This window comes from Lycorma delicatula, chromosome 1 (assembly GCF_047948215.1).
Source record: "Lycorma delicatula isolate Av1 chromosome 1, ASM4794821v1, whole genome shotgun sequence".
Lineage (NCBI taxonomy): Eukaryota > Metazoa > Arthropoda > Insecta > Hemiptera > Fulgoridae > Lycorma > Lycorma delicatula.
In genome coordinates, this window is record NC_134455.1 from 109,607,920 (window position 1) to 109,634,806 (window position 26,887).

The following is a 26,887-nucleotide window of genomic DNA, read 5'->3' on the forward strand; positions in this document are numbered from 1 at the left end:
AAAAAAAGTATTTTTTTTAGCTACTTCTACTACTACTATGCTTAGGAAGATAAAATAAATTTTGGTTAAAAATTATCCAACAAATAAAAATATGGCTTTCTTTTCGATTTATGAGGTGGAATTTGGGGCAAAATTAAAAAGAAAATGTTAAGATAAGCATGCATTCATGTACTGAGCTTAATATAAAGTGGGGTTACGTTCGCAAAATTTTGAGAAAATTGGCACCAAAAAAGACTCTATATCCCAATCCCTGAAGATATTGAACCCAAACTTTTACCAAAAAATTGCCCCATACACACGAGTGTCTGTACAAAATTTCATCAAACTCAGTTCATCCAGTCAAAAGTTATTAAACTTCAAACACGCCAACACGCATACATATTTACGTACGTACGAACATTACCCCCACTTTTTTATGTTTTTTGGGGTCCCTGGGTCATGAAATGTCGTGATTATTAAAACTCATACCCCATTTTTGGACTGATTACCGTACTTTTCTTCTTTCAATATCGCTCTACACAGAGCTACACTCACAGAAATGATCACAGGAATGTAAAAAAAAATGAACATACATTTTTACTATCTCAATAGTTAATAAGATTAATTATTATTCTTCTGCTATTACCGTCTGTTAGTAGATAATTATATAATATAGCCCAATGTTTGAATATATTTCTAATTATAAATTAGGGAATAACTTATTAAATGAATTATATCTCTAATCCAATTATCCTGTTAAAAGTGTTAATTGTATATTAATTATATTTATATTTTTGTTATTGATTATATATATTTTTCAAGAGTAAAAAGTATTTTGGGTTGTTTTTTTAATATTTATATGTTTTCAATACCTGAAAATAATTCGTTTATTTTCTTAATGAGATTAGTATAATAAGTGTTTTGTTTATTGTATATTTCTTAAAACAGGTGAATTCCTATGTGGAATTTTTTATAATGCTCCCAGCATTAAAAAACATATACATATTTTAACTTCAGGAAATTCATATTAAGAAGAAAAAAAATAATTAGGAAGTGATATGGTAAATGTTTTAAAATTTCTAGTCCAGTATGTAATATATTAACATTAAAAAAGTAGTAAAACAAGTGATTGGCGAGTAAATTTCTATACTGTAAACAGCTTCGTTGTGAATGTAGAAAGGTAAATTTTGATCCAGTCTTTCAGAGGTCTAGGTTGGCAACAAGACTTAAAGCGCATGCGCCAGGACTCCAGAATAGCAACAGGCTATGGTGGGGATGTGATTCTATCCTTGCATACATGTGCCATCGCCTTCGTAATCAGTGCGTATTGCCGGCTTAAAACTGTTGTTACCGTTGTTGATTCGTTAAGTGTTCTGTGTTTTAGTTGTTTTTAGTTTGTTTTGTTTTTTTTTTTTTAATTTTATTTTGTGTTAGTGTATATTGAGGTACGAAAGCGATATGTGCTTTATGGTGCTAGCAGTGTATGTTGTGTAAGTGTTACGGACTGTCTATGCGTGTGTGTTTTGACTCGTTGTGCTTCGCGTCGCACCGTCTGGCTGAAGACGGCGACGAGGAGGGTCATCAGGAAACCGTTGCCACTAAAAACCTCGTCGTCATAACCTCTGAAGGTATCATATATAAGTTTTAATTATATATTATGGTTATCAATTTCAATACATAACTGATAAATTCCGTCGTCTGCTTTTTTTTGGTTGTTAATGTTTGGCTTATCTTTAAATAATAATTGTGGTGTTTAAAGAAACATTAATTTATCGTATTATTGTTGTCATATTTTTACTGTCTATCTAAGTTTCATTATTTATCTACAGTTATAATTATCATAAACATATTGACTTGAAAAAAACGGACATATCTTCTTTATCATTATACGCCAATATAAAAATCCGTTAAAATAACGTTCACTCTATACCGTACCCATCAACAGCAGTGTTATAATAAGCTGTATGTAATCGGGAATATTTAGCAAGCTATATTTCCTGTTACCGTAGCTGACAATGGAAGTTTTTAAATTTCTTCGTAATTGTTTACATTTTTTATACGGTAAGTTTAGTGAGATGTGTGTATTTGTTAAAATGTAGTTGGATTTGTTGCAAATAATATTTAACCAACGCAGAAGTTTTTGTTTGTTTTAACTTGTAGTTGAGTCCATATTTATTAACAAAATATTTGTATTAATACTTCTTACTATAAAAGTGCGTACTATTAGTTATATTGTAAATATAACAATCAGTAATTGTACATTTTTTTCGTACGAACAAAATTAAAAAAAAATATCTTCATAAATGATTTCAAAAAAAAATAAAAATATATATATATACAGTAGTTTAAAAAACCATGGCATAAATCAACAGTTCTTTGTTCGTTCTAATGTTACGTATTTTATCATTTATTCACTTGAGAATATACTTATCATATATTTTTACTGAAGCGTTTGAAGCGTATATATATATATATATATATATAGATTACCCCTTATTTTATTCAACAATCAGTTGTATTTAAACTTATGCAGCTTCATTCATCTCATACCACTAATTTTTCATTATGTATAATAAATACTAAAAGAAATTTCGTTTTATTTTTTATAATTTACTTAAACTCGATTTTACCCTCATGTAAAAAACATCATTCCCTTAACAATTAATTTATTGTTCAGAATTAGAGGCATATGATTTTGAATTTGTTAATCATTTTTTCTCATAACAGTTCAGTTAGCATGTTATACAATTTCAAAAAAAAAGTTGTATACTCGTTTATGATGTGTTAAATAAAATGTATACAATAATTAAAAATAATTATTTTTATTACTGGGAATAAATATACACATGGATGAAAAATAATTTTTTAATTAATGTAATGCAGTAAAAAAAAGTACTACAATTACCAAGTTGCGAGATGAGACTGCGTGAATGATAATTTTTGCTTATCACAATGAAGTTATCAGCATTTATATTTTTAACTAGGTATGATTTGTTAGATTAGGCGTCATTACTTCACAAAAAAATTAATTGCTTCTAAAATTACAAATAGGTAATATGAAATACCTAAAACGACTAGAATTATGACGAGAAAAAAAGATTATTTTAACGCGTTTACTCTGTAAAAAAAATTATCTTTTTTTATTTTAAGAAAATTTCAGAATATAAACAAATTGTATAGTTTTATACGAAAAACAAATTGGTTTGGGAGTAAGTTAAGAAAAATTTGATGTTTTACGTTATTTAAAACTAATATTAAGCTTACTTAAAATCGTACGCAAATATGAAGTGCTACTAGTATAAATATCTATAGTCTGATCCCCAATTATTGCAATTACGGTTAGTATGTTTGTTTTATTTACTGATAAGAGCGAGATGAAATTTATAGCGGATGAAACTAAGTGTTGGTATTTTGATAGTCACTTTTATATAACGGTTACGGTTTAATTTTTACGAATTAGTTTCAGTTAGTGTTCATTAAAGCAGTAATAATAATTATTTTATTAAATTTCTGATACAATCACTGTAGTTTATTAGTTTTCATCATTTTACGTTCTTTCTTTTCAAAAGGGCCCTGGCATTATGTTGATTTAATACATAAATACTTCATCAAGATAATTATATTGTATTATTACACAAGTTGTATTTCTTGTCAAAAATGTATTTAAATGCTTCTTCTGTGGTAAAAAAATGGAATTTACCAGGTATTATTTTTAAAAAGAGAGAATGGATTGAAAGAAATTTATTTTTATTGTTTGTTCTATGTACTCTCATATAAAAATTGTACGGATGAATCACGATGAATGTAATAAACTTTCAGGGCATGTTCATTTGATGAAAACAAAGAAGAAAATTCGTATAAACATTGGTTTGGAGGCGCCTCGTTAAAGAGTGTGTCGGCTGGCGAAAGATTTTGCCCTGAATTCCACAGTTTCAGTAAAATCAAACTTGTGTGTCATTCTTGGAATTCAAATTAAGGTGTAGATTTAGTGGTTTTATATGAAATGTGACCTGAGAAATTGAAAAAAATAGGGATATTTTGTAAAAAAAAACAAACAAAAGACTGGGGTCGAAAAACATATTATTCTATATTTGGCGGTAAAATAAGATTCTTAATAAGTAATAAACGTCTGAAATTTTTAAACATAACATGTAGAGGATTTGATTGTGAATAAAATCACAGAAACTATATACAAACGTAGGATTTTCGAAGTTTATTAAAAATAAATCAAGATTTTCTGAATATAAAATTGAGCTTTTGCTTTTCGTAATAAACCTCGAAATTCTTACGTTTGTATTTATTTTTTTGCGATTTTATTCAGAAACAAATTCTCCACATGTTGATATTTAAAACTTTTATGTGTTTATTACTCATTTAACAAAGTTATTTTACTCCAAATATAAAATAGCTTGTCTTTCGACCCCAATATTTTATCTTTCACCAAAGATTTCCTATATAATTTATTTTTTCAGGATATTTATCATATAAAACCACTAAATTTACACCTAAATTTGGGTCTCAGGTATTACAGTCTGGCTTAACGAAGACGCATCAGTATTTCACCGAAGGCGCAGAAATTGCAGTTAAATCTTTCGCCAGCTGACAATACTTTTTAAGGAAGCGTTTTCTGAACTTATGTGTAATAGACCGATCGAAATAACTCATTTAGAGGAAAAAAATTATTACCTTGACTTTTATATGTGGAAATGTAAAGGGGCTTATAATAAATGTAAAAAAATATATGGTATAGCGAGGTTGGTGGAGGGTTGATTTGGTTGGGGGGATGAAAAGGAGGATGGTATTATTGCGATTTCCGGCGAAAGTTGACGTTAGAAATATTTGTGGTTGTTTAAGACACAGAAAGGTATACTTTCACCTAAATTATTTTTGCGGAAATGAAAAATAGAAAACGAAAAAAAGAAGATTTTCGTATTTTTCTCGGAAATTTTGAGGTTTCTTAAAAAGTGATCTCCACAAAAGTGTAGATTTTTGTATGATCTACAACTTTTGTGTTGGAAAATATTTTTTTTTTCAACCCCCCCCCACAAATCTCCCAAATCAACCCTCCTCCCATTCGCTTACGCATTTATTATTTTTACGTTCATTATAAGACCCTTTACCATGTCCAATTATGGATGTTATATTTTATGTTATTAGATTTAATATTTTTTTCTGGGCGATGAAACAGGAAAATATTTTTCGCCAAAAAAAAATTAACATTTAGACTACGTTTCTTGTTTTGTCGTTATTTTTAATATTTTTGTTTGTTTTGATTTTGTTTTTATATTTCGTGTTCGGGCGATGATAACGCCGGAGCGTTTTTAGCCCAGAAAAAATTCAACAAAAATAATGTCTACTTATAAAAGTCTAGGTAATTTTTTTTTCTCTAAGTGTAATTTGGTTGGACTATAAACTTTCTTCTTTATTTTCATCATTAGATGTCGTAAAAGTTATCACATTCTTCGTGAATCACTTTATAAAGTAAGAGCGATTAATGCAAAAATAATTCTAAAAAAAATAAAATCACGATCACACTGTAGGATAAATAATCATTTTGAAGGTAAAAATAAAAGTAAAAGTTACATATTTATATTCTTCAGAAATAATGACGCTAGCCAATAAATTTATAATGGAAAAAATGATTAAAAAACAAAGGAAAATATTAGACGAAAATGAAAAGATAATAAAAATATACGGTACTTAGGTATTAGCCCGTCGACCATAACCAAAATGATCTGGTAACTTGAAAATACTTCAAAGTTAACCGGATCATTAACATATTTTACATATTAAAAATATAAGCATCATTGCTTATAATTATAGATTAACCTTTAACCTTAACCTTAACCTTTCTTTTTCCTGTTTAGCCTCCGGTAACTACCGTTTAGATAATTCTTCAGAGGATGATATGTATGCGTGTAAATGAAGTGTAGTAGTAGTCTTGTACATTCTCAGTTTGACCATTCCTGAGATGTGTGGTTAATTGAAACCCAACCACCAAAGAACACCGGTATCCACGATCTAGTATTCAAATCCACGTAAAAATATCTGGCCTTACTAGGACTTGAACCAAACTTAACCTACGCCCGCTTCGCTCGCTCATCTCGACTAATTAACAACAATAATATTTTGATTATTTAAATAATAAATAATTGCAATAATTAGTAAATTTATTATTTGAATACTCAAAACATTACTGTGTTAATTAGTCATGGTTAGCGAGCGGAGCGAACGTAGGTTAGATCTAGTTCAATTATATTTATAAAATAAATAAATACAAATGGTTATAAAAATGGTAATATAATGATTATATCGGGTTATATTAACAATAACCCAAAAGTTTACAATTTATTGATCGACGGGCTAATACGTAATTACCAAACATAATAAGATCAAATCAAGAACTATGCTAGAAATTTGGAAACATATACTCAGTACGAAAAATGATAAATTATGCTTCTTTGATAAAGAATTTTAAAAAACTGAGTGAGACAGAGTAATCAAGAAAACTATTTTTGAAAACTTAAGAGCGAATTTAATTTGTTTAAAGAAATGGAAAACTAAAAGAACTACGCGTAAAAATAATAAATGTATGATTGAGTGTGAAAATTTTCAAAAGCTTTCTGAGTTTCCAAATCAGGAGACAAAAGAGGTAAATTTAGAATAGAATAACAAAAACGAACTTAAAGCGAAAGAATGAAAAAGTATTATCAAAACCAAAAAACAAAATTAAAGTGAAGATATTTGATCCGTCGACAAACAACTTTCCGTTTGGTCACAAACGGAAAAAAATTAAACGACTGCATTAAAAAGTAATACTTCCTCAATTTTCCTTTTCGAAGTCGCTGCAAAATTAAAACACAAACAACAGTAACTTATTAATCTTTAATTTGACAAAAAAAAAAATTGATGTGGGCACCACATGACTTTCTTGTACACCTATTAAATTACACATACTCATATTTAAAAAATTAAAATTACATAAAATTTTATTTCATTAATAACTTCCGATATTTTTTTATTGTTATTATTGAATTATTATTTATCGTACAAATTTTTTATAATCAGAGATTAATAATTATTAATAATCAATATATTTAAATTTAAAAAAAAAAGGAAATGAAGTCTGATTCGAACCGATGTACCTTCCGCCTTGTCAGATCCAAATATTTCATTAAATAAAATTTTATTTGGATTTTGGACTTTTTCTTTACTGCAGAAATAAAACCTCATTGAGAGCTTTTTAACGATATATCATAAGTCGTGCTTATTTTCATTGGTTCCAGTGTTATAGCCAAATCAAATTTTAATTAATGAAATATTTGGATCTTACAAGAGGAAGGCACATCGGTTCGAATCAGACTTCATCTCTTTTTTTAACTTCTTTTTTCTAATTTAAATATTTTGATTTATTAATTTTATTAACCTCTGATTGTAAAATAAATTTTAAAATACGTAATAATTCAATAATAACAATAAATTTAAAAAAATATATAAAAAATATCAGAAGTTGTTAATGAAATAAAATTTTACGTACTTTTCATTAAAAAAAAAAAAATAATGTATATATGTAATTTAATAGGCGTACAAGGAAGTAGCGTAGTATCCACATCTGATTTTTTTAATTTTAACGAGATTAGTCGGATGATTGATTTTCTTGATTGAACAACAAAACGAATAATAAGGAATGAATGGTAAAATCGACAGCACAATAATAATTCTGTTGACAGAAAATGTTATAAACAAAGAATTTATTTCTAAAAATTTTACAATGAATTTCTTTAATATTTTCACAAATAATATTATACAAAATAAATATAAATTATTACACTTGTTAAAAGTTTTCAAGATTTATTAATTTAGTTAGACAACATGGAAAAGTGTTATGAATTAAAACAATGTCAGGGAAATAAAGGATTAGCCCAGAACAGTAAAGATTTGAGAACTGTGTAAAATAATTCAAATGCACAACCAAGCTAAAAATAGCTTTCAGTTTTTGGTTTTAATTATAATTTTTCTTATCATTCTTGAGCATAACGGATATTGATAACTTAATTATCACGTTAGGTTTACGTTTTGTGGTCGTGTTAAGAAATTGTTTTCGTCGTTGTTTGTATTTTTTTATTATTTTCATTACCAACATTTTACACTCATTACTTTAAGTGTCTCTTAATATAAATTATTCCATTATTACGCCATAGCCAGGTATATTTTTAGTAGTTTTTATATAATAACTTTTAATTGAAAGATAGATAATTTTTTTCAGGAATTTTGTTTGATGCTGATTCCTATATTTCTCTATTATGGTTGAAATATGATTTTTTTTTATCCTACATCCGTAGTTAATTATTTCATGTTAATCTTTCTTTACAGTATACACAATCATTTCTAGTACTAAAATAATCGTTAAATTAATATTTAATTAGCAATTATTATTTAATTAGCCGGTCAACATAGCTTTAAAAAAAAGCAACACCCAAAAAATAATAACAATTATAAAAACAAGGAACGTGGATTTTTTTTAAAGAATCTGTCAATAATAATTAATCTTTTCTTCTGTTCGACTTACAAGTGACTTAATTTCAAATGTTATCATTATATGCAATTTTCAATGGTTTTTTTTTGTATCATTTTGTTTCAAAACCTGTATTCTTGTATTTTTTTATATACAATAGTATTAAAATAAAACACAAATATTCTTTGGGTATATTTTATTTATTTATATTTAAATACGGATAAAGTAATTGCAATATATTTCTGAGTTAAGATATATAATTTGTAATCATTTGGGTATTAACTCCTATACATTTTATGATAATACAGTAACCCCTCGGTTAATGCGAACTCTTACAACACGGTTTCCATAAAGCACGGTTTAAAAATTGTAGAAAGATTCGCCTTAGAGCGATTACAGTTTCCATTTCACATTATTTCCTTCTTTTTCCTGTTTTAGCCTCTGGTAACTACCGTTCAGATAATACTTCAGAGGATGAATGAGGATGATATTTACGAGTGTAAATGAAGTGTAGTCTTGTACAGTCTCAGTTCGACCATTTCTGAGATGTGTGTTTAATTGAAACCCAACCACCAAAGAACACCGATATCCATGGATATAATATTCAAATCCGTGTAAAAATAACTGACTTCACTAGGACTTGAACGCTGGAACTCTCGACTTCCAATCAGCTGACTTGGGAAGACGCGTTCACCTCTAGACCGGTGGGTCATATCACATTATTTACAAACCTTTAAAATCTGCGAATTTATATTAAAGGAATTGATTACTTTGTATCTTATATATAAGTGTGTGTGTGCTACATACATACATAATTTTTATGTAGCATTAACCCTTTGGGCTTGAAGAATTGGTTGACCTGATGCATCGGAAACTCGAAGCAATAATAAAAATACGCTCACAATTAAAGTAAACAATGTGATACAGTTTAGGCCAATACAATATTTCCTTGACCCCGTTTAGAAACAAGTCGAGTTGTAGAGAAACATATCCTGTTTCCGTACGGGACTTGTCGAGTTCAAAGGGCTAACTATGTGTAATATCTACAGATTTCTATACTTACAAATTCCTGTGCATTTACTAAATTATATTAGAATTATTTATTACCACATATATTTATGAAAGATTTTTAAGGAAAATGATCCCTTAATAGGGAATTCTGGAAAATTTTCAAGGCAGTTGGATATTTTTTTAGCACCCACCGGGTTGGTCTAGTGGAGAACGCGTCTTCTTCCCAAATCAGCTGATTTGTAAGTCGAGTTCCAGCGTTCAAGTCCTAAAGTCAATTATTTTAACACGGATTTGAATGCTAGATCGTGGATACCGGTGTTCTTTGGTGGTTGGGTTTCAATTAACTACACATCTCAGGAATGGTCGAACTGAGACTGTACAAGACTACATTTCATTTACACTCATACATATCATCCTCATTCATTCTCTGAAGTATTATCTGTAAGACAATTACTGGAGGCTAAACTTGAAAAAGAAAGAAAGGATATTTATTTGACTCCATATTATGAATTTAATTAAATGTTGCAGTACAGCGGTAGGCAAAGCCTTGATTAATTATTTCATGATAATCGTACAAATGACGATCAAGAAATTTTCAAGTGATGAAGATATCTACCCACCTGCGAAATTTTATTTTCGAAGATAGCGATGAGTATTAAAAATGCTTTCTATACTTCCTGTATTAAATGAGTACAATGAAATACAAGGAAAATTATTAATTTTTATAATTTCATATTAAGTTTTTTATTTGTTTTCCTGTTAGATGAATTATCGGATTTTAAACAAAAAAACTTCTTATACTTTATTTGTATACATATTTTATTTTGTTTTTGTAATTAAAAGGCTTCAGAACCAAACTGATTTTTTGTATGTAATGTGAATTTTGTGTAACGTGATTCATTTAACGTGTTGTTTGCGTGGAACCAATTAATCGTGTTAAACGTGGATTATTGTATATACCATTTCTTTTTTCTTAGAACAGTGTTTTTGTTATAATAAAATCTCTCTTATTAAACCTAAATTTTGTTGTTCATACTCGTTTAATTAATGTGTACTTTAGTATCGTAATCAAAAATCTTTTCTTTTTTCTTTTTTTTGATGATTTATTCACATCTTTCGAAGCTTGTGAATTTAAATATGAAATCTAAATGTTAGCGTATGAAAATTGCCTGACCGGGACTCGAACCCGGGATCTCCGGATAAAAGACTGAGACGCTCCCACTCCGCCACGGAGACCGGCGGAATGATAATTAATAATTAATTCTTAATAATCTAATTATTAAGTTTAATAATTAAATCCTAAAAAAAAATTATCTGTGCCTATCTTATATACAAGTATATTATTATACAATAAGATGCAATTAAAATCTGAGAACGTAAATGTAACGTTTGGAGTGTATTTGAAATTTGGGCGTGGAGTAAAGAAATCTTCCGTGAAAAATTAAAAGAGATGGGGAAAGCGAACGAGATTAGAAGTTTAATCAGTCAAATCAGAATAGAAAAAGTTAACTGACTGAAACATATCGTGAGTTAAGGTTAATTAATTAATTAAAACATCAGTAGCATTAGTATAAAGTGCAAAATAAAAAAGACCGGAAAATAAAATAAATGATTTTATTCAAGCACTCTAAAAATTTAAGATTGAAATTGAAGAGAACGGAGATGGGCGTAGCACAAGGAACGTGGATTAGGCTGGTAAAGTGTATTATGATTTTATTTTATTTAGTTACCTATAACAATACGGATACATAAAACTACGCAACTTATACCATGTAATACGGGATGTTTTATAAAATAGATATATCTACATATATATTAATGTCTGGGCTCCAACCAGGTTTTTATTCATTCATTTTGTATTTTGAAATGTTATTTTGCCTCAAGTTTATTCACATTTTTTCCTCAAGGTTTCCCTTGTTCATTCCAGGTAAATGCTAGAGATCATCGTTTTATTATTTTTGGTATAGTTTACCTTTAACTCTGAATGATCTACGTAATATACAATTGTTTTATGGTCTGAATACATTATTTATTAATTTTTCCTGCCTATAAGTAAAAATATTGGATGTTAGATGAAAAAAAAAAAAAACAGTTAAAGATCCATTAAAGTAATAATACGTAGAAAAAAAATTTTTTTAGAAGGTAAATTCTATTGGATTTAGATAATATCAGTAGGAAGATCAAACAGAGCTGTTTTTCGCAATCATAGTTAATAAAGTTCGTCATGATGTTTAAATATTTATTATGTCTAAAACATATGCCCGTGTAAAATAAAATATGTAATACCTTGTAACGTTTTCAAAACATCATAAATAATTTTCTGAAAAGAAAATTGAGCTGATTTTGATTTGTTTTGTTTTTAATGAACTTTGAAATTCTTAGTTTTTTTATTTATTTACTATGGACTAATTTATACTATTTTATTCAAAATCAAATCTCTACAGGTTTTGTTTAAAACCTTTATGTGTTTATTACCCATTTAACAACCTTATTTTACGACAATATATATTTGTGAGTTTTTCGACCCTAATCTTTCTTCTTCACCCCAGAGTTTTCGAAAACTACTAAAAATTAAGTTGTGGGACCTTTTTATTTTTTCTGTTTAGCCTACGGTAATTACCTTTCAGATAATACTTCAGAGGATGATATTTATGAGTGTAAATGATGTGTAGTTTTGTACAGTCTCAGTTCGACCATTCCTGAGATGTGTGGCTAATTGAAACCCAACCATCAAAGAAGACCGGTATGCACGGTCCGTATAAAAGTAACTGCTTTTAGTAGGATTTGAACCTTAGAATTCTTGACTGATATTATTGTCGAATGATATTATTTTAAAAAAATTTTACTTTTACAAAGAACGTAACTAATTTCATATAACTTCAGCTGTTTTATACATCTGTTGCTGTTTGTAATAAGTTACCTACCTTACCTAAATCATTTTCCGGCAAATTTATTAAATATTAAATTAAAAGACTTTTTTTTTAATTGTAATATCATTTTGTTAGTGAGTTTTAAATAAAACTAATAATAAATAAGCAATTACTTTTATACATATTTGCATACTAGATCGCGGATACCGGTGTTCTTTGGTGGTTGGGTTTCAATTAACCACACATTTTCGAAATGGTCGACCTTAGACTGTACAAGACTACACTTCATTTACAGTCATGCATATCATCCTCATTCATCCTCTGAAGTAGTACCTGAGTGACGGTGATGCCTGGAGGCTACACAGGAAAAAAAAATAAATAGCCGACCTCCGTGGTTGAGTAGGTGGTCTCGGCATTTCGTGAGGAGGGCCTGGGTTCGAATTCAGACATGATATCTTTTAATATGTAATCAATTTCCACCAGGCCAAAGATTGCTGTTGACGCTCCCTCTTTCATAAGAAAAAATTAATTAATAAAAATTTCTTTGTTTAACTTGGATAAATATGTTATAAAGTAACTTAATTTTATTATATTTAAATTTCCTCAGTTTTTCATAAGTAGAATGGAGAAATTATATATAACGCATTATCTCTCAACATAAAAGATTACATAAAATTCTTATTGTACGATATCTTTTACTGTATTATTTGTGTTTGTGACACATATTAAACCTTTGAGAAAAGAAGTACTTTATTTTACAGTAATGATCTACATTTTGCATCTAGTTCCTGTAGTGAACAAAGTTTCATCTCTTGTTTATTATGATCTAATCTCTTTTTGCACAGTTTTAATATGTGTTAATATGAATTATGAATGAAATATGAATGAAACACAGTGTTAATATGAATAAACTTCGTTAGTTAAATATATAGGTAGTTTATAAGTATAAAACTTAGGAAAAACGATGCAAATAGAGAAAACATAAATATATGTAATTCGCTAAAAAATGTGTGCAAAAATACATCAAAGCTAAAAAATTAAATGTAGAAAACAAGTAGTCAAAGGCCGATTTCAGTGGCGGAGTGGTATCGTCTCGCCCTTTCATCCAGAGGTCCTGGGATTGAATCCCTGTTGGGCATGCATTTTTCATATGCTACAAGTTTCCATTTTAATATTCTTTTGTATAAGCTTCTGTGTTGAATTAATTCTTCAGTCCAAAAAAAATCTGGTTTTTTGATATTACAACAGATTTTCGATTTCGATTAAGAAACTCATTAATAGCATATACAATAGATCAGTGGCGGCTCGTAAATAAAATTAGTAGAGGTGCTGCTCCAGAAATTTTTTTTCTGGTCCTTTTCAAGGTCCTTTTCTGGTCCCTTTCAAGTTAAAGATTTTTGTAAAATAAAAGAACCGAAAAAAATGAATCAAATAGAATAGCTGGAAAAGGATAATAATCCCATTCTACACTTTATCTCATTCAGGAACATGGTACACGGTTTAACCGAATAAAGAATAAAATGTCAGTACAGGTAATACTTTTTAGTTTTATTAGATAATAAGTTAATAAAATGTCCGCTTAAAAAACACTATAGTCCAGTGGTGCTTAATTTAAATTTCTATGTACACAGAAACAAATACATAATTAGTTTTTACTAATTACCTTCTCTTTCGCTCTTCCAGCTTGTTTTTGGACAGATTTGGCAATCAAAGAGCCCTTGCTTTCCGCCATCTTCTGATCACTACTGACAAAACAACTAAACCGCTTTCATATTCCTTCCATCGACTAAACTAGAAAATGGAACGAACAAGGAAGTTCTATACACACCTGGAGTAAAAAAAAAAAAAAACTACCTTCCACCAGCACGCCAGGGTCGGCACTGCGGGAGTGTCAGTGCTTTCTCACCCTCGCAGCCTGGCGTGCAGCTTCCTCTGTGCGCATGCGCATAATAGCCAAACACCACAGCGCAGCTGAAACTGTGAAGTGCACAGTTCCATACAAAGATTTTTGTATCTTTTTCATAAACTGGTGGATAGGTACTGACATTAAGCCTAAGGAGTATATATTGTACAAGTATAAAGAAAGAATTAACGAAAAAAAGACTCATTATATTAAATGTTATCGATAATATCAAGTGGAAATAGGGGGTGCTGCAGTTCCTATACGCGTACCTATACGCGAGCCGCCACTGCAATAGATTGTAGGAGATAAACATTATAACAAATAACTTACTGTGAATGTGTACGCGATTGCGACTACATTTTATCTATCCATGCAGACGTAATTACTTATATTTTGATCAATGATTCTTTTGATATAAATACAGTGGCAATTTCATTTATTATTCATGGAGCATTACTGTTAATCTTTGCTGACGTCATCTATTTAATACTCAAGTAATTTGAATAAAGTGTTTTAACTGTTTTGTTACTACTCATGTTTAACTAGCATAATATACTTTACTCATAATTATTTTAAAGAATTATTTTTTAATGTTTAAAATGTTACTTTCCTGACATCATAGCTCTAGAGCTGTGCTGCAAGAAGGAAAGTATAGTAATCGTTAAAAAAATGGGTTATGGTTTTTTTTTCATTTTTCGACGTTTCATGACCCAGGGATTCAGAAAAAAAGTTGGGGTAGTGTTCGTATGTATGTAGTACATACGTGATTTCTTTGTGAACCTTAATTACTTTTCATTAGATAAATTGATTTTGATGAAATTTGGTGCAGGGACTCGTTATATAAGGAAATTTTTTTTGTAAACTTTTGGGGTCAGTAACTCCAGGAGATGGGGTTAGATAGATTTTTGGAGCCATTTTCTCAAAATTTTGCAAATATAATTCCAGTAAAGCCCAGTACATGTGTGCATGCTTATTTTATCTTTTTTTTTAAAAAACATTTGCCCCAAAATTTCCTCTTTCCCAAAAATCGAAAAAGCTATCTTTTATTTATTGCATATTTTTAACCGTATTTTTTTCCTGATGTGTTGCTAAGCATAGTAGTAGTGCAAGTGATAGAAAAAATACAACTTTGTTGTTAGCTTTATTCTGTTAAAAACAAATTTTTATATAAAAACCGTGATTTTTTTTTATTTCTACTTCAATATTTTCCTAAATTCACCCATCATTTTTCTTATGTTGTGCATTAATAATTTTTAACTCTTATTCGTTCTTTTCGGTAATTCTTTATTTAACCAATTTTTATTTCTCGTTAAAATAACAATATTATTGTCTATTATTAACATTTTTACCATTTGTCCTTGAACTATTCATTCGGCCTCATAATTTTATTCTAGATTATTTCTTCTTTATATATAAATTAATAAGATTTGGATATGATCTATGTCCTTGTTTTGCTGTTTTTTTTTTTTTATTATCGTTTCGTACTTTTCCTTGTATTTCTATTTTTATTACTGTGATTATCTGATTCTTGTTTAGATAACGAGTTATGTTTTACATATAAATGTTCAACTATCTGTAAAAGAATTAACTTTTTTCTTTTTTATGAGATATTAAATACTTTTGTTTTTTCGCGTTTTTTTATTTTTATTAATGAAAATGTAATTTGTATTCTAAGAATTTTTAGTTAATGGTTTGAATTATAATATATTTATTTAACCATTATTAATACGTATTTATGAGATCATTATTCTATTTTTTCTCAACTTTTTCTCAAGTTAAAAAAAATGTTATTAAATAAATCGATAAGATTTCTGTTTTTTTTTTCTTTTTATTAAATATATTTATCAGTATATTGTACTTGTGTTTTATAATACAAAGCAATTATATTTTTAATGTATATTACAGTTATTTGCATAAACTAATGAAATACCTGGTATAACTACATTTTTCTTTAAAAAAATAAATAAATAAAAAAATAAAAACTTGTTAAATGTGTTATATTTATGATCCATCCTAAATTAACGTCATATATAAAATAATTCGAGTAAGTAAAACTGTTATTATTATACTTACAAGCAGACGACATCTCCGTCGCGGCTTCTATAAGGTTACTTTTGTTTCCCATCACGATCAATTTTTTTTTTTTATGTTTTTAGTCAATAACTGAAGGCAGGTTAAGTCAGTCGCGTTGCACATATATACCACTAACAGTGTTTGTGGATGCATTGGTTGAGCCGCCTTGTTGTACGCCGTCTCACCCTTTAAATATCGAAATTAAAAAAAATTCGGAAATGGTTTTTAGGTATTTATCTGAAGAGTATTTGTAAGCCCAAACATTCTGAATAACTCGTTTAGTATTGTCTGAAATAGGAAAAATTTGCAATCATTGTTCAACATTTTTACTTTCTTGTACGAAGTAAAGGAAGTATTGTGATCGTGAAAAATTTCGGTTTTCAGATTTCAACAGAAATATCCATTTTTACCATTCCTGAATCCATTTTGAATAGTTTCGGCGTGACGTCTGTACTTACGTATGTATCTCGTATAACTCAAAAACGATTAACCGTCGTGTGTTGAAATTTTGAATTTAGGACTGCTGTAACATCTAGTTGTGCACCTCTCCTTTTGAATGCAATCGACTGAACCAAAAGTGTCCAAAAAAGCCCAAAATCCAAAAATGTTTGTATTTTGGACATTTCGTAATTGCTGTAAGAAGTCCTCATTGAGAGCTTTTCAACGATATCATAAGTGGTACTTCATGGTATGGTGGTATTTTCATATGTTCCAGAGTTATAGCCAAATGAAATTTTAATTAATGAAATATGTGGATCTTATAAGGAGAAGGCACATCGGTTCGAATCAGACTTCATCTCCTTTTTTTAATTTTTAATTTATTTATTTTTTTAACTTTTTTTAAATTTAGATATATTTATTTAGTAATTATTAATCCCTGATTGTAAAAAAGGTTTTACAATAAATAATAATTCAACGATAATAAAAAATAAAAAAATGATTGCCGAAATAAATTTTTTTTATACTTTTAAAAATGGTAAATGTAATTTGATAGGCATTACATATGTGTATATGTAATAAATTTGGTGAAACATCTGATTATTTGATATTAATTGAAAATTATAATTTAGAGTCGTATTATTTTTGTATTTTCTAGTTTAATTTCTATTGATTTTTATTTAATTATTCTGGAATTTTTGTTTAAATTTATCTAAATTAAAGTTAACTACAGAGGGACTGAAAAAATAGACCCTCACAAGAACAATACTGAGGCATACATGTCCGATCATTAATAAATTGCAAAAAATTCTTATCTTTTAGTTCATTACTCCTCTGATATTGTCGGACAATATTAGCCCTAACTCGGAGTTGATCATCATTTTGTCTGTTTTTTTGTTGCCAATCATTTAATCGCTCTTTGGTTTGATATAATTCTTCTGATCTTAATTTGTGTACACGTTCTTTAGTTTTCAAATTTTCTCTCTCTATATTCTTCTTTATGTATCTTCTCTTAATCTTTTTTATTCTTTCTTTGGTTTTAACATTTCCTTCCTCTTTATATTTATCATCTTCTTTTAATTTTTCTATTCTTCCCTTGTTATTAACAATTTCTTCCTCCTCGTATTCATCTTCTTGTCGTTTTTTTGAGGTTTCTTCATTTTATCTTTATTTTTGCTGTATGATAGTTTCTTTTTCATTTTTAACATCGATAGAGTAGTTGTTGGAAATGGTCTCCATAAAAATACAGATATATCTGCACGCGTTTATTCTTATTTTCGCAGACCCTCATAAGTTGTTTATGTGGAATATTCTTTGTGAAATCACAAATAGCAGGTTGAAGAACTTGGAGGCTGTGGGTATCTTCGCACAGCAGATAAACATTAGTTTTTGCAATAACCCCAGAAGTAAAAATCCGGTTGGCTTAAGCCTGGAAAACAAGGAGGCTACAATCTTAAAAATGATTCGATCTCCGAAAATCTGCTGCTGTAACTTCATTGAATGCCTGGTTGTATGCACGGTCTCTCCGTCTTGTTGAATCCATGCACTAGTAATTTCGTTTTCGGTTACCTCTTCCATAAACTGGTGAATGATTTTACAATAACGAGCCGAATTTATTGTTTCTGTAAAAAAGAATAGTGGGCAGACTATTTTTCTTTTGGCTGTTACAATCCTTTCACCCATTTTCTGGTAATGTATAGGAAATGATTATAGATTGCTTTCAGACCATAAATGTGAGTTCAGTGCGTGCATATATCTTGTTAAATGGAATCGTACCTCATTGGTTTAGAAAACATAGTACAAAATATCGTAAGAATACTCCTCTAGAAACTGTTGAAACCGTTCACAGTATTTAATTCGATTTCCACAGTCTGTGACGAACAACTTTTGAACTTCTTTCACTTTATATGGGATGACACTGGTCTTCTCATGAAATGCCTTGTGTGCAGTTGCAACATCGATTTTTTTTCTGTTGGCTCGACTTTAACATAGATTTGTTGGGACTGCGTTGTATAGTATCTGATGTCTTGCAATTGTTCTTCATCGAGTACTGATAGTTTACCACTTCACTCATAATCATTTACTAATTCCGTTCTCGAAATTTCTCGATTACCACTTTTACGTTTTGTCAATTAGAAACCGGTATATCTGGAAAAATAAAATTAAAAACTAGTCTTACACGATTTTCGTGTACTCGCCGTGTTTACAGAAAATGTATTTAATGAGAAATATTCGCTGTTTTTAAGCGGACACATAAAGGAGGGTCTCAATCGCTCAAAGGCGACGAAAACACAATGAACAATTAAAAACCAAACACACTCCTTCTCGTCTCATGGTCATCAGCCCGGCTTGGTCGCGAAAGCAAACTGTACACAACTGAAGATTACAAACCTCTGCAGAAAACATTACTCGCAACACATGGAATGCAGGGTGCGGCAGGATAATTGCTGATTTCAAGGGTAAAAAAAAACAAAGTTGCTATAGGTATCGTTATAATTACTTCTTCACCATATGCTACTACATTGGAAATTTACTTTTACATTGTTTTGGAAATTGTATCCAACAAGTGACGTCCCCCATTGGCGATACACTGATTTACCATAATTCGGAAGCGTCTTTCGACTCTTTCCAGCATAGGAAGGGATATGATGGCTGTTGCTTGGCGAATATTCAACTTCAGTTCAGCAAGGGTTCTTGGACGATCGGTGTACACGAGAAATTTCAGATACCCTCATATATAATAGTCACAAGGGGCTAAATCGGGTGATTACGCGGGCTACTGAAAAGATCGGCGCCCAGAGATGTTTTCCCGCAAAACAAGCATTGCAGTTCCCGCGTTGTGTCCTGTGGCTCCATCCTGCTGAAACCACACATCCCCAATATCCATTTCGTCAAGCCTTGGCCCCTAAAAAAATAAGAGCAGCTCCATGCTTGGCGTGCCAAGCATGCAGCATCTTCTCTTTTCAACTCTGCAAGTTCTCCTGAGTGTGTTTGCCCAAGTAACAAGCGATTGCCGACCAGGAATACGAGCTCGGGTAGCAATCTTGAAGTGTACGCGGAACGTTCGCTGCGTGGCGACGTTCGAGCGACTATTAGAAAAGTAGACTTCTACAGCAAACGCACGCTGTTCCTTCGTCCATCGCATTCTCGGTACTGAAGTGGAATGGAGAAAAACTTCCCGACCCACCCGTTCGAATGAGACCATCCGCATCTTCTAACGGCCAAACCTCGCTTCCTGGCGCCTAATTCAAATCATATACAGGGTGCTGCCGCACCCTGTATAATCCCTCTACACAGTCATCGTGTTTATATAGATGGATAGTTACTTTTCAAACGCACTATATTTTTTTAATTTTAGACACCAGGTTTCTCTGAAAATTGGTACCATAAAAAATAAAAAAAATAAAGAAAGCGCTACAGAAATATTTCATTTTAATCATCTTTTTCAAACTTTGTTCAATAAATATAAAATTCTTTGCTTAATAGGAATCCATGTAAATATCGATTCGAGCTTTATAACGTTCACCAAAAAGAAAATTAATTCCCTATTTTCTTACTCATTCGGACAAATATATAAAATATTTACAAATTCAAAATTATCATAAGAATCCATTATCTAATTGATGATAGTAATCAATGTATAATTTTAAAAGTAAATATATTTTCATTAGTTTAAAATGAAATTCGTTATCGCTTATAAAATTATTCATATTATCAAATCCTAGAATCGATCCCGTAACTTTTCTAATGGCTTTCATTTAACGTTGTATTATTTATCATAATGGTAATAAGCTATAATAATTTTAGAATCATTTTATGCAATACTAGCTGAAGGATAAAGAAGAATTTTTAAATAATATACAACGTATAACTATAAATAATAGATTTTTAATCTCGTAAGCAGTTTTTTAAACCCTTATGTGATTTGTTTTTACAATAATTTCTTGTAAGACTCAGTAGATTTTGTTCTTTTCGTGGTCACACACATACACATGCACGTGCACAATTGTATTATATATAATCGATTCAATATTTAATCTCTAGTAATGTTTATTACTACTGTACTATTATATTAAGTGCTACTTTCCGTTTTTATTCAGTTGAAAAATGTTACAATTGAATTAGAGCTAATTGTCATATGATGGACCATGGACAAACAGTAAATAGGAAGACATTGCTTTGTATCATACAATTCTGCAGAGAGTAAAACCTCTCGAAGAGGATACAGTGACTGATTTCATCCGTGAAATCGACGTCATCTTATGACGATGACGTCATAAGATGATTAATTCAATATTGGTTCACTTAACTACAATATTTATCTTAAAAATTATTAGCGTAATTTACTATATATATATATATATATATATATATATATATATATATATATATATAGAGAGAGAGAGAGAGAGAGAGAGAGAGAGCGAGAGAGTTTTTTTAAATATCTATTGGAAAATGTGTTATATATAATGTAACTTTAACTCATTTAATTATATGTTTTATGCTCATTTATTTATATTATTTTTAATGACTAATTGCAGATATACAAACATATTTTCTTTTAGTTTGTGTATAAATTAATACGTAAATATTTGTTTACAATTCATAAAGCATAAGTATATAAAATGTATGAAAAAAGGAAGAAATAATCATCATTAATTGACAAATATACTGTAGTTAAGAAATCTTTTGCAAAGTTTTTAGAATAAGAGTAAAAAATACAAACAACTGTTTTAGGGGATCGCAATACAGTGAAAACAAAGAAAAACATTTAGCACAACATCTAATCCTAATTACTTAAACCTCCAATACTGATTGCCTCGTTTATTAACTGTTTAGGAAAGTTCTTTATTTGTGTTCGGTATTATATGGTTTAAAATAATTAGCCATTTTTTTTTAAATTATCTATCAACCTACTAACCGATAAATATTGTGTTACGAAATGTTATCGTTTCAGGTGTTGATGATAATAAATTATCTGGATATGAATTCTTAGATTTGCTATATATCTTAAATTTCAGGATATCTTTGGTTCGGATAAATATTTCTAAATTTCTTCATTAAAAATAATGTACGCTTCATTTGAGTTCTGATTAGCTTAGTACCCTGAGTAATATCAGAATTTTTATTCAACAAATTTGTTCGTACTCAAGGTGGAGTGGTAGCATCCCATCATTTCATAAGGAAGGACCTGGGTTCGAATCTTGGTCAGGCATAGAATTTTTCTTACGCTGTAAAATTAAAATTTCATATTATCAGGCACAATCTTCGAGTGGTGGATTAATCGTAATGAAGCGTCTAGCTGAATCAAAAGATCGATTAATCTACTCGTGTTCTATTTTAGGAAAATAAATTATCTGATTAACCCACTGGGTTTGTCTAGTGGTGAACTCGTCATTTTAAATCAGCTGATTTAGAAGTCGAGAGTTCTAAGGTTCAAGTCTTAGTAAAGTCAGTTACTTTTATACGGATTTGAATACTAGGTCGTGGATACCGGTGTTCTTTGGTGGTTGGGTTTGATTTAACCGTACATCTGAGGAATGGTCGACCTGAAACTGAACAAGATTATACACTTCATTTAGATTTATATGTATCATCATCATTCATCCTCTGAAGTAATACCTTACGGTGGTTCTGGAGGCTAAACGCAAAAAGGAAGAAGGTTACCTGGATTAAATCAATAGGTGAGAATGTAATTTATGAAGAACGGGCATGTTTAATATTAATTTATAAATTTTATCTGATCACATTATTTGTTTTTCTCATATTAATTTGTTTACCTCATATCCATATGAATTACGATTTATTTATTATATTCAGCGTAGATTTTTAATTACTTTATTTTATTATATGTAAGGAATATGTTATAATCAAAAGGTCGTAGACGATCTAAATTAAGATACTATTCAAACAGCATACTCTTGAAGAATTCTATCAGGCTGACTAGTTCTAGGGTAAATGAGGAATAAAGTGGTTTCCCGTTTCCTTCTTCTCTGTAATAAACATACTTTGAGACATCGACACACCAAGCTAATCGAATTACTGTAAGATTACCTGTGCTGTGTGTTTGAATACTAAACATCAATACTGTAAAAGAAACTAAATCGGTTTAGTCTTGCTTTTAATCTTATTTCTTTATATATGTAATAGCCATACAAAGATTGGAGTAATGTTAAACAACATGAAACACTTTGTGATATGCCTTGTAAAACCTTAGAGGTATAAACGTAAATGTTTTTTTGCTGTATAATCTTTTTAATATGTCTTTGAAAATATGACATTTATTGATTACTTTAATTGTATAGGCTACTACTTTCATTGTACATCGATTAACGGGGATGGATGTATTTATTTTTTTACATAGAACGGTATAACGAAAAATATAACATTTATATATATACATATATATATATATATATATATATATATATATATATATATATATATATATATGTTAAAGCTGTTGTATTGTACTTTATGAAATTTCAAAATAAGCAGATTTTAGGTAGATTTCATAAGAAAACTACCAATTATTATAAGTATCATGATTTGACTTCCGGAAAATTTCGACATACCTAAGCGTTTCACATCCCCCAAACCATCGTCAGTTCAATGTTTATATTTCACAATTTTTTTTTATAAAACAAAATAATACCTCACTTAATAGGCGCAGCATAGAATCGGTTTAAAGTGGTCGTTAGCCCTCTAAACACTACCTAAAACTTTTGTCTGTAACAATTTTTCATATGATCAAGCCAAAAAAGAACAGAAAAAACAAATAATCGCTATAACTTTCTGAAGTTTTTCTTAACTTTAAGGTGGAAATATTTTTTATTCCCTACTTAGCACCGGTGAAATCTACCTCCGCCTTCCGGCGTGCCAAAAGGCATTTTTTTTAATTGTGATTAGAATTACAAGATGGAGAGCTAATGAAATGTTATTTAAACAGAAAATGAACATTTCAGCGAGATGAAAACATACTTATTTCGCACCTAAAATGTTTAATTCCTTACGTGTTATACTCCGTTTCAAAACTGAAGTGAAAATTTTAAAATAAATATTAAAGAAAATTTTTTTAATGAAATGCTGAATAGATAGAAAAATTTGAGTATTAAGGTTTTAATCTAATTTATTTATGATACTCCATGAACCATAAAAATACTTCATGAACCGGATTACGATTTTTTTTGTTGTTTTAATTACGTATTATTTTTCTAATTTTTGTGTTTAATCTTTTTTTTGTTTGCATTTTTAAATGGAACTAATTTTTCTTTGTGTATTTGCTTATGGAATTTATTAATCTACACTAATGTTATAAAAAACATCATTTAGTATATTTCTTTTAATATAACCTTGTACTTTTTCTCAAAGGACTGGCTTTTGCTTATTTAGGGAAATAATTTCCTTTCTATAGTTGGTACTGTATTATAAAATAATATGTTATTATAAGTATGGTATTCTTTCGGAATTTCCTCCCCAAAATTTTTCTCTTCGTTTTATACGATATATAACGAATCGTACGTATATCAGTATAATCTTTCTTTCTTTTTCTGTTTTGTCTCCGGAATCACTGTAAGGTATTACTTCAGAAGATGATATGAATGAATGTAAATGTGGTATTGTACAATCTCAGGTCGACCATTCCTTAGATGTGTGGTTAATTGAAACCCATCCACTAAAGAACTCCTGTATACACGATCTAGTATTCAAATCCGTATAAAAGCCTTTACTAGGATTTTTAACCTTACAACTGGTTAAACGGTTTTTTTTTTACCTCCGGGACCACCGGAGGATGCTTCAGAAGATGAAATGAATGACAAGTAGAGTGTGAAAATGCCATGCTTGATCGGAATTAGAACCCGGGACCTCCGGATGAAAGGCCGGGACGCTACCACTCGCGCCCAGGAAGCCCGAGTTATATCAACATAATCTGACCAAATATAACCTACGCTTACTTCGCTCGCTAACCTCGTCTAATTAAGTTAAATATACAAATTATATATAACAATGCTGCAATATATAATGATGGCTAATAGTGTTTTGTTGAATTATTATTTATGTGAATTTCTGTCATCACCGAAATTAGGATGAAGAAGATTTGTTCAATTTGATACTTCAGCGTATTAGTCGGTTTAATTCTGTAGTATAATTATCAATTAGTAACATAAGTGTTGTATTGTGTTTATAAAAGTAATTGTAATTGTTATTTATATAAATGTTGTATTTAAAAATATATAAATTTTTAATTATATTTTTGTTTCTCAAAAATAATTTTGTTTAACCATTAAAATAGACGTATTTTTAAGGAATTATGATATTGCATTATATTACAAGTACATATCGTTAAAAAAATAGAAACATTTTGGGGGGGAAATTCCGAAAAAGTGCCATAAGTAAACACGTAAAAAGAAAATTGTACTACAGTAAAATCTTCTTATTCGCGGCGGTTAGAGACCATAAAAATGCCGCGAGTATAAAACGGAACTAATACTCGTTTAAGGAAGAATGGTTGGGTTCTATGAAAATGAAAAAAAAAAATCATGCGTACTTAGAACAATGTTACTGATGAAAGACAGACGGCAACATTAATTATAAGCACTTATTTAGTACAGCACTTAGGTATATTACACAAAAAATATTTAACAGAGTATATATCTTAATTTAGTCGTAAGCACTTACCGGACTGTTTGATTTAAAAACTGTCTACAGAATGTACTGTATTTGAAAACGGTATTACATGTTCAAATTGTACTCGGTAATCTCCTTAAAAAGTCAAGAAAGCATCACTACAGTGCTACGTGAACTAAAACTAAAATTACTATAAAGGAAATTAACAAAACTAACCTACAGTATTTTGGATTGCATGTACAAAAATTTGTAATTTTTCTTTCTCTCGCTCTTGTTTTGAAATCCGTGTGAAGTTCTGTGTATTCTTGCATGGCATCTTCAATGTTACGCTTAAAGATTAAGCTTCTGTTCAAAGATAGATCAGCATCTATAAATAATTGGATAAGATGACGGGATAGTTTAATGCCTTCGGTAAGCGTTTTGACATTTAACTGTTTTCCCAGGATTGTACCTTCTCCCTCTTCATATTCTACCGGCGCCATTAAATCTTTTAATATTTTTATTTTTTAATGTCACTACATAAAGTAATGTACGCGAATTCGGAAAATTTTAGCGGAAAATCAAAGATCGTAAAATATTGCACTGCGAATAACGAAATCGCGAATATGGGAAACGCGAATAAGGAGATTTCACTGTATTGTAATGTGAATGGAATCAAAAAATATCGAATGTTTTTTTTTTTGTTATTTATTATTTTAATCTTTTGATTTATTTACATTTCAGAAAAAAAATGTTTGGAAAATACGTTATAGGTAAATTTTGTGAGAAGTATTTGTTTTTATTAAACTTTTTTTGCCATGGTTTCATGTACCGGTAATCTGTAACTTTATTGTCTAGAGAAGTGTTTACATACTTTATACATAAAATAAAGTCTCTGTGTGACAACACTGCTAACATAGTATAAAATAAATTGTACGACCATGTGTTACGCGTAGTTTATTACAAATAATCAATTGACGGTAAATTTTGTTTTTAGATTTATTTCTTTGTTTTGGGTGTGTGTGTGTGTGTATATATATATTTTGTTATTTTTTTATTGGCTACTATTAGTCTGACCTTACTGTTAACTACACTATTTATAATATTGTTTGATATTGTGTTATTTGTTTAACACGGACAACATATTGAAACAGTTTTTTTTTTTTAAGTGTTCAAGGTTTTGTTTACCTATGTAATCTATTTAATGTCCATAGTACGTTTATTTGTTTTGTTAACTTATCAATTTATTTATTATTGTAAACTTTATATTTATCATTTTATCCCCAAGAAAATGTATTCTTCTTATACAGTATTAAAAAAAGGCAGTCAGGCATAAATGATTGTAAATTAATAAAAATTAAAAGTTTTACTGTTACACCGCCACAAAATTTTCTTGTAAAAGAAAAGGGAAGTAATAAAATGTTATGTTAGTTAATTATTAAAAAAAATCTGATGTGTACACCACATGATTTCCTTGTACACCTATTAAAT

At 29.4% G+C, this 26,887-nt stretch overlaps 1 protein-coding gene across 3 annotated transcripts in view; it reads left to right on the top strand.

Annotated features, from left to right (window-relative positions):
- Nucleotides 1-1,262: 1,262 nt before the first annotated feature.
- The window catches only part of LOC142318160 (uncharacterized), a 140,055-nt gene continuing 114,430 nt past the window's right edge, over nucleotides 1,263-26,887 (top strand). For 2 of the 3 annotated variants that reach the window (XR_012754837.1, XM_075354705.1), the window contains exon 1: nucleotides 1,263-1,607. Coding sequence is in view for 2 of the 3 variants with exons in the window: in XM_075354705.1 (XP_075210820.1) it covers nucleotides 1,463-1,607 (145 nt within the window). In the remaining variant the exon portion in view is untranslated. Of the gene's footprint in view, nucleotides 1,608-1,643; nucleotides 2,041-26,887 lie in introns of those variants that run through there. The other variant, XM_075354706.1, reaches the window with a different exon arrangement.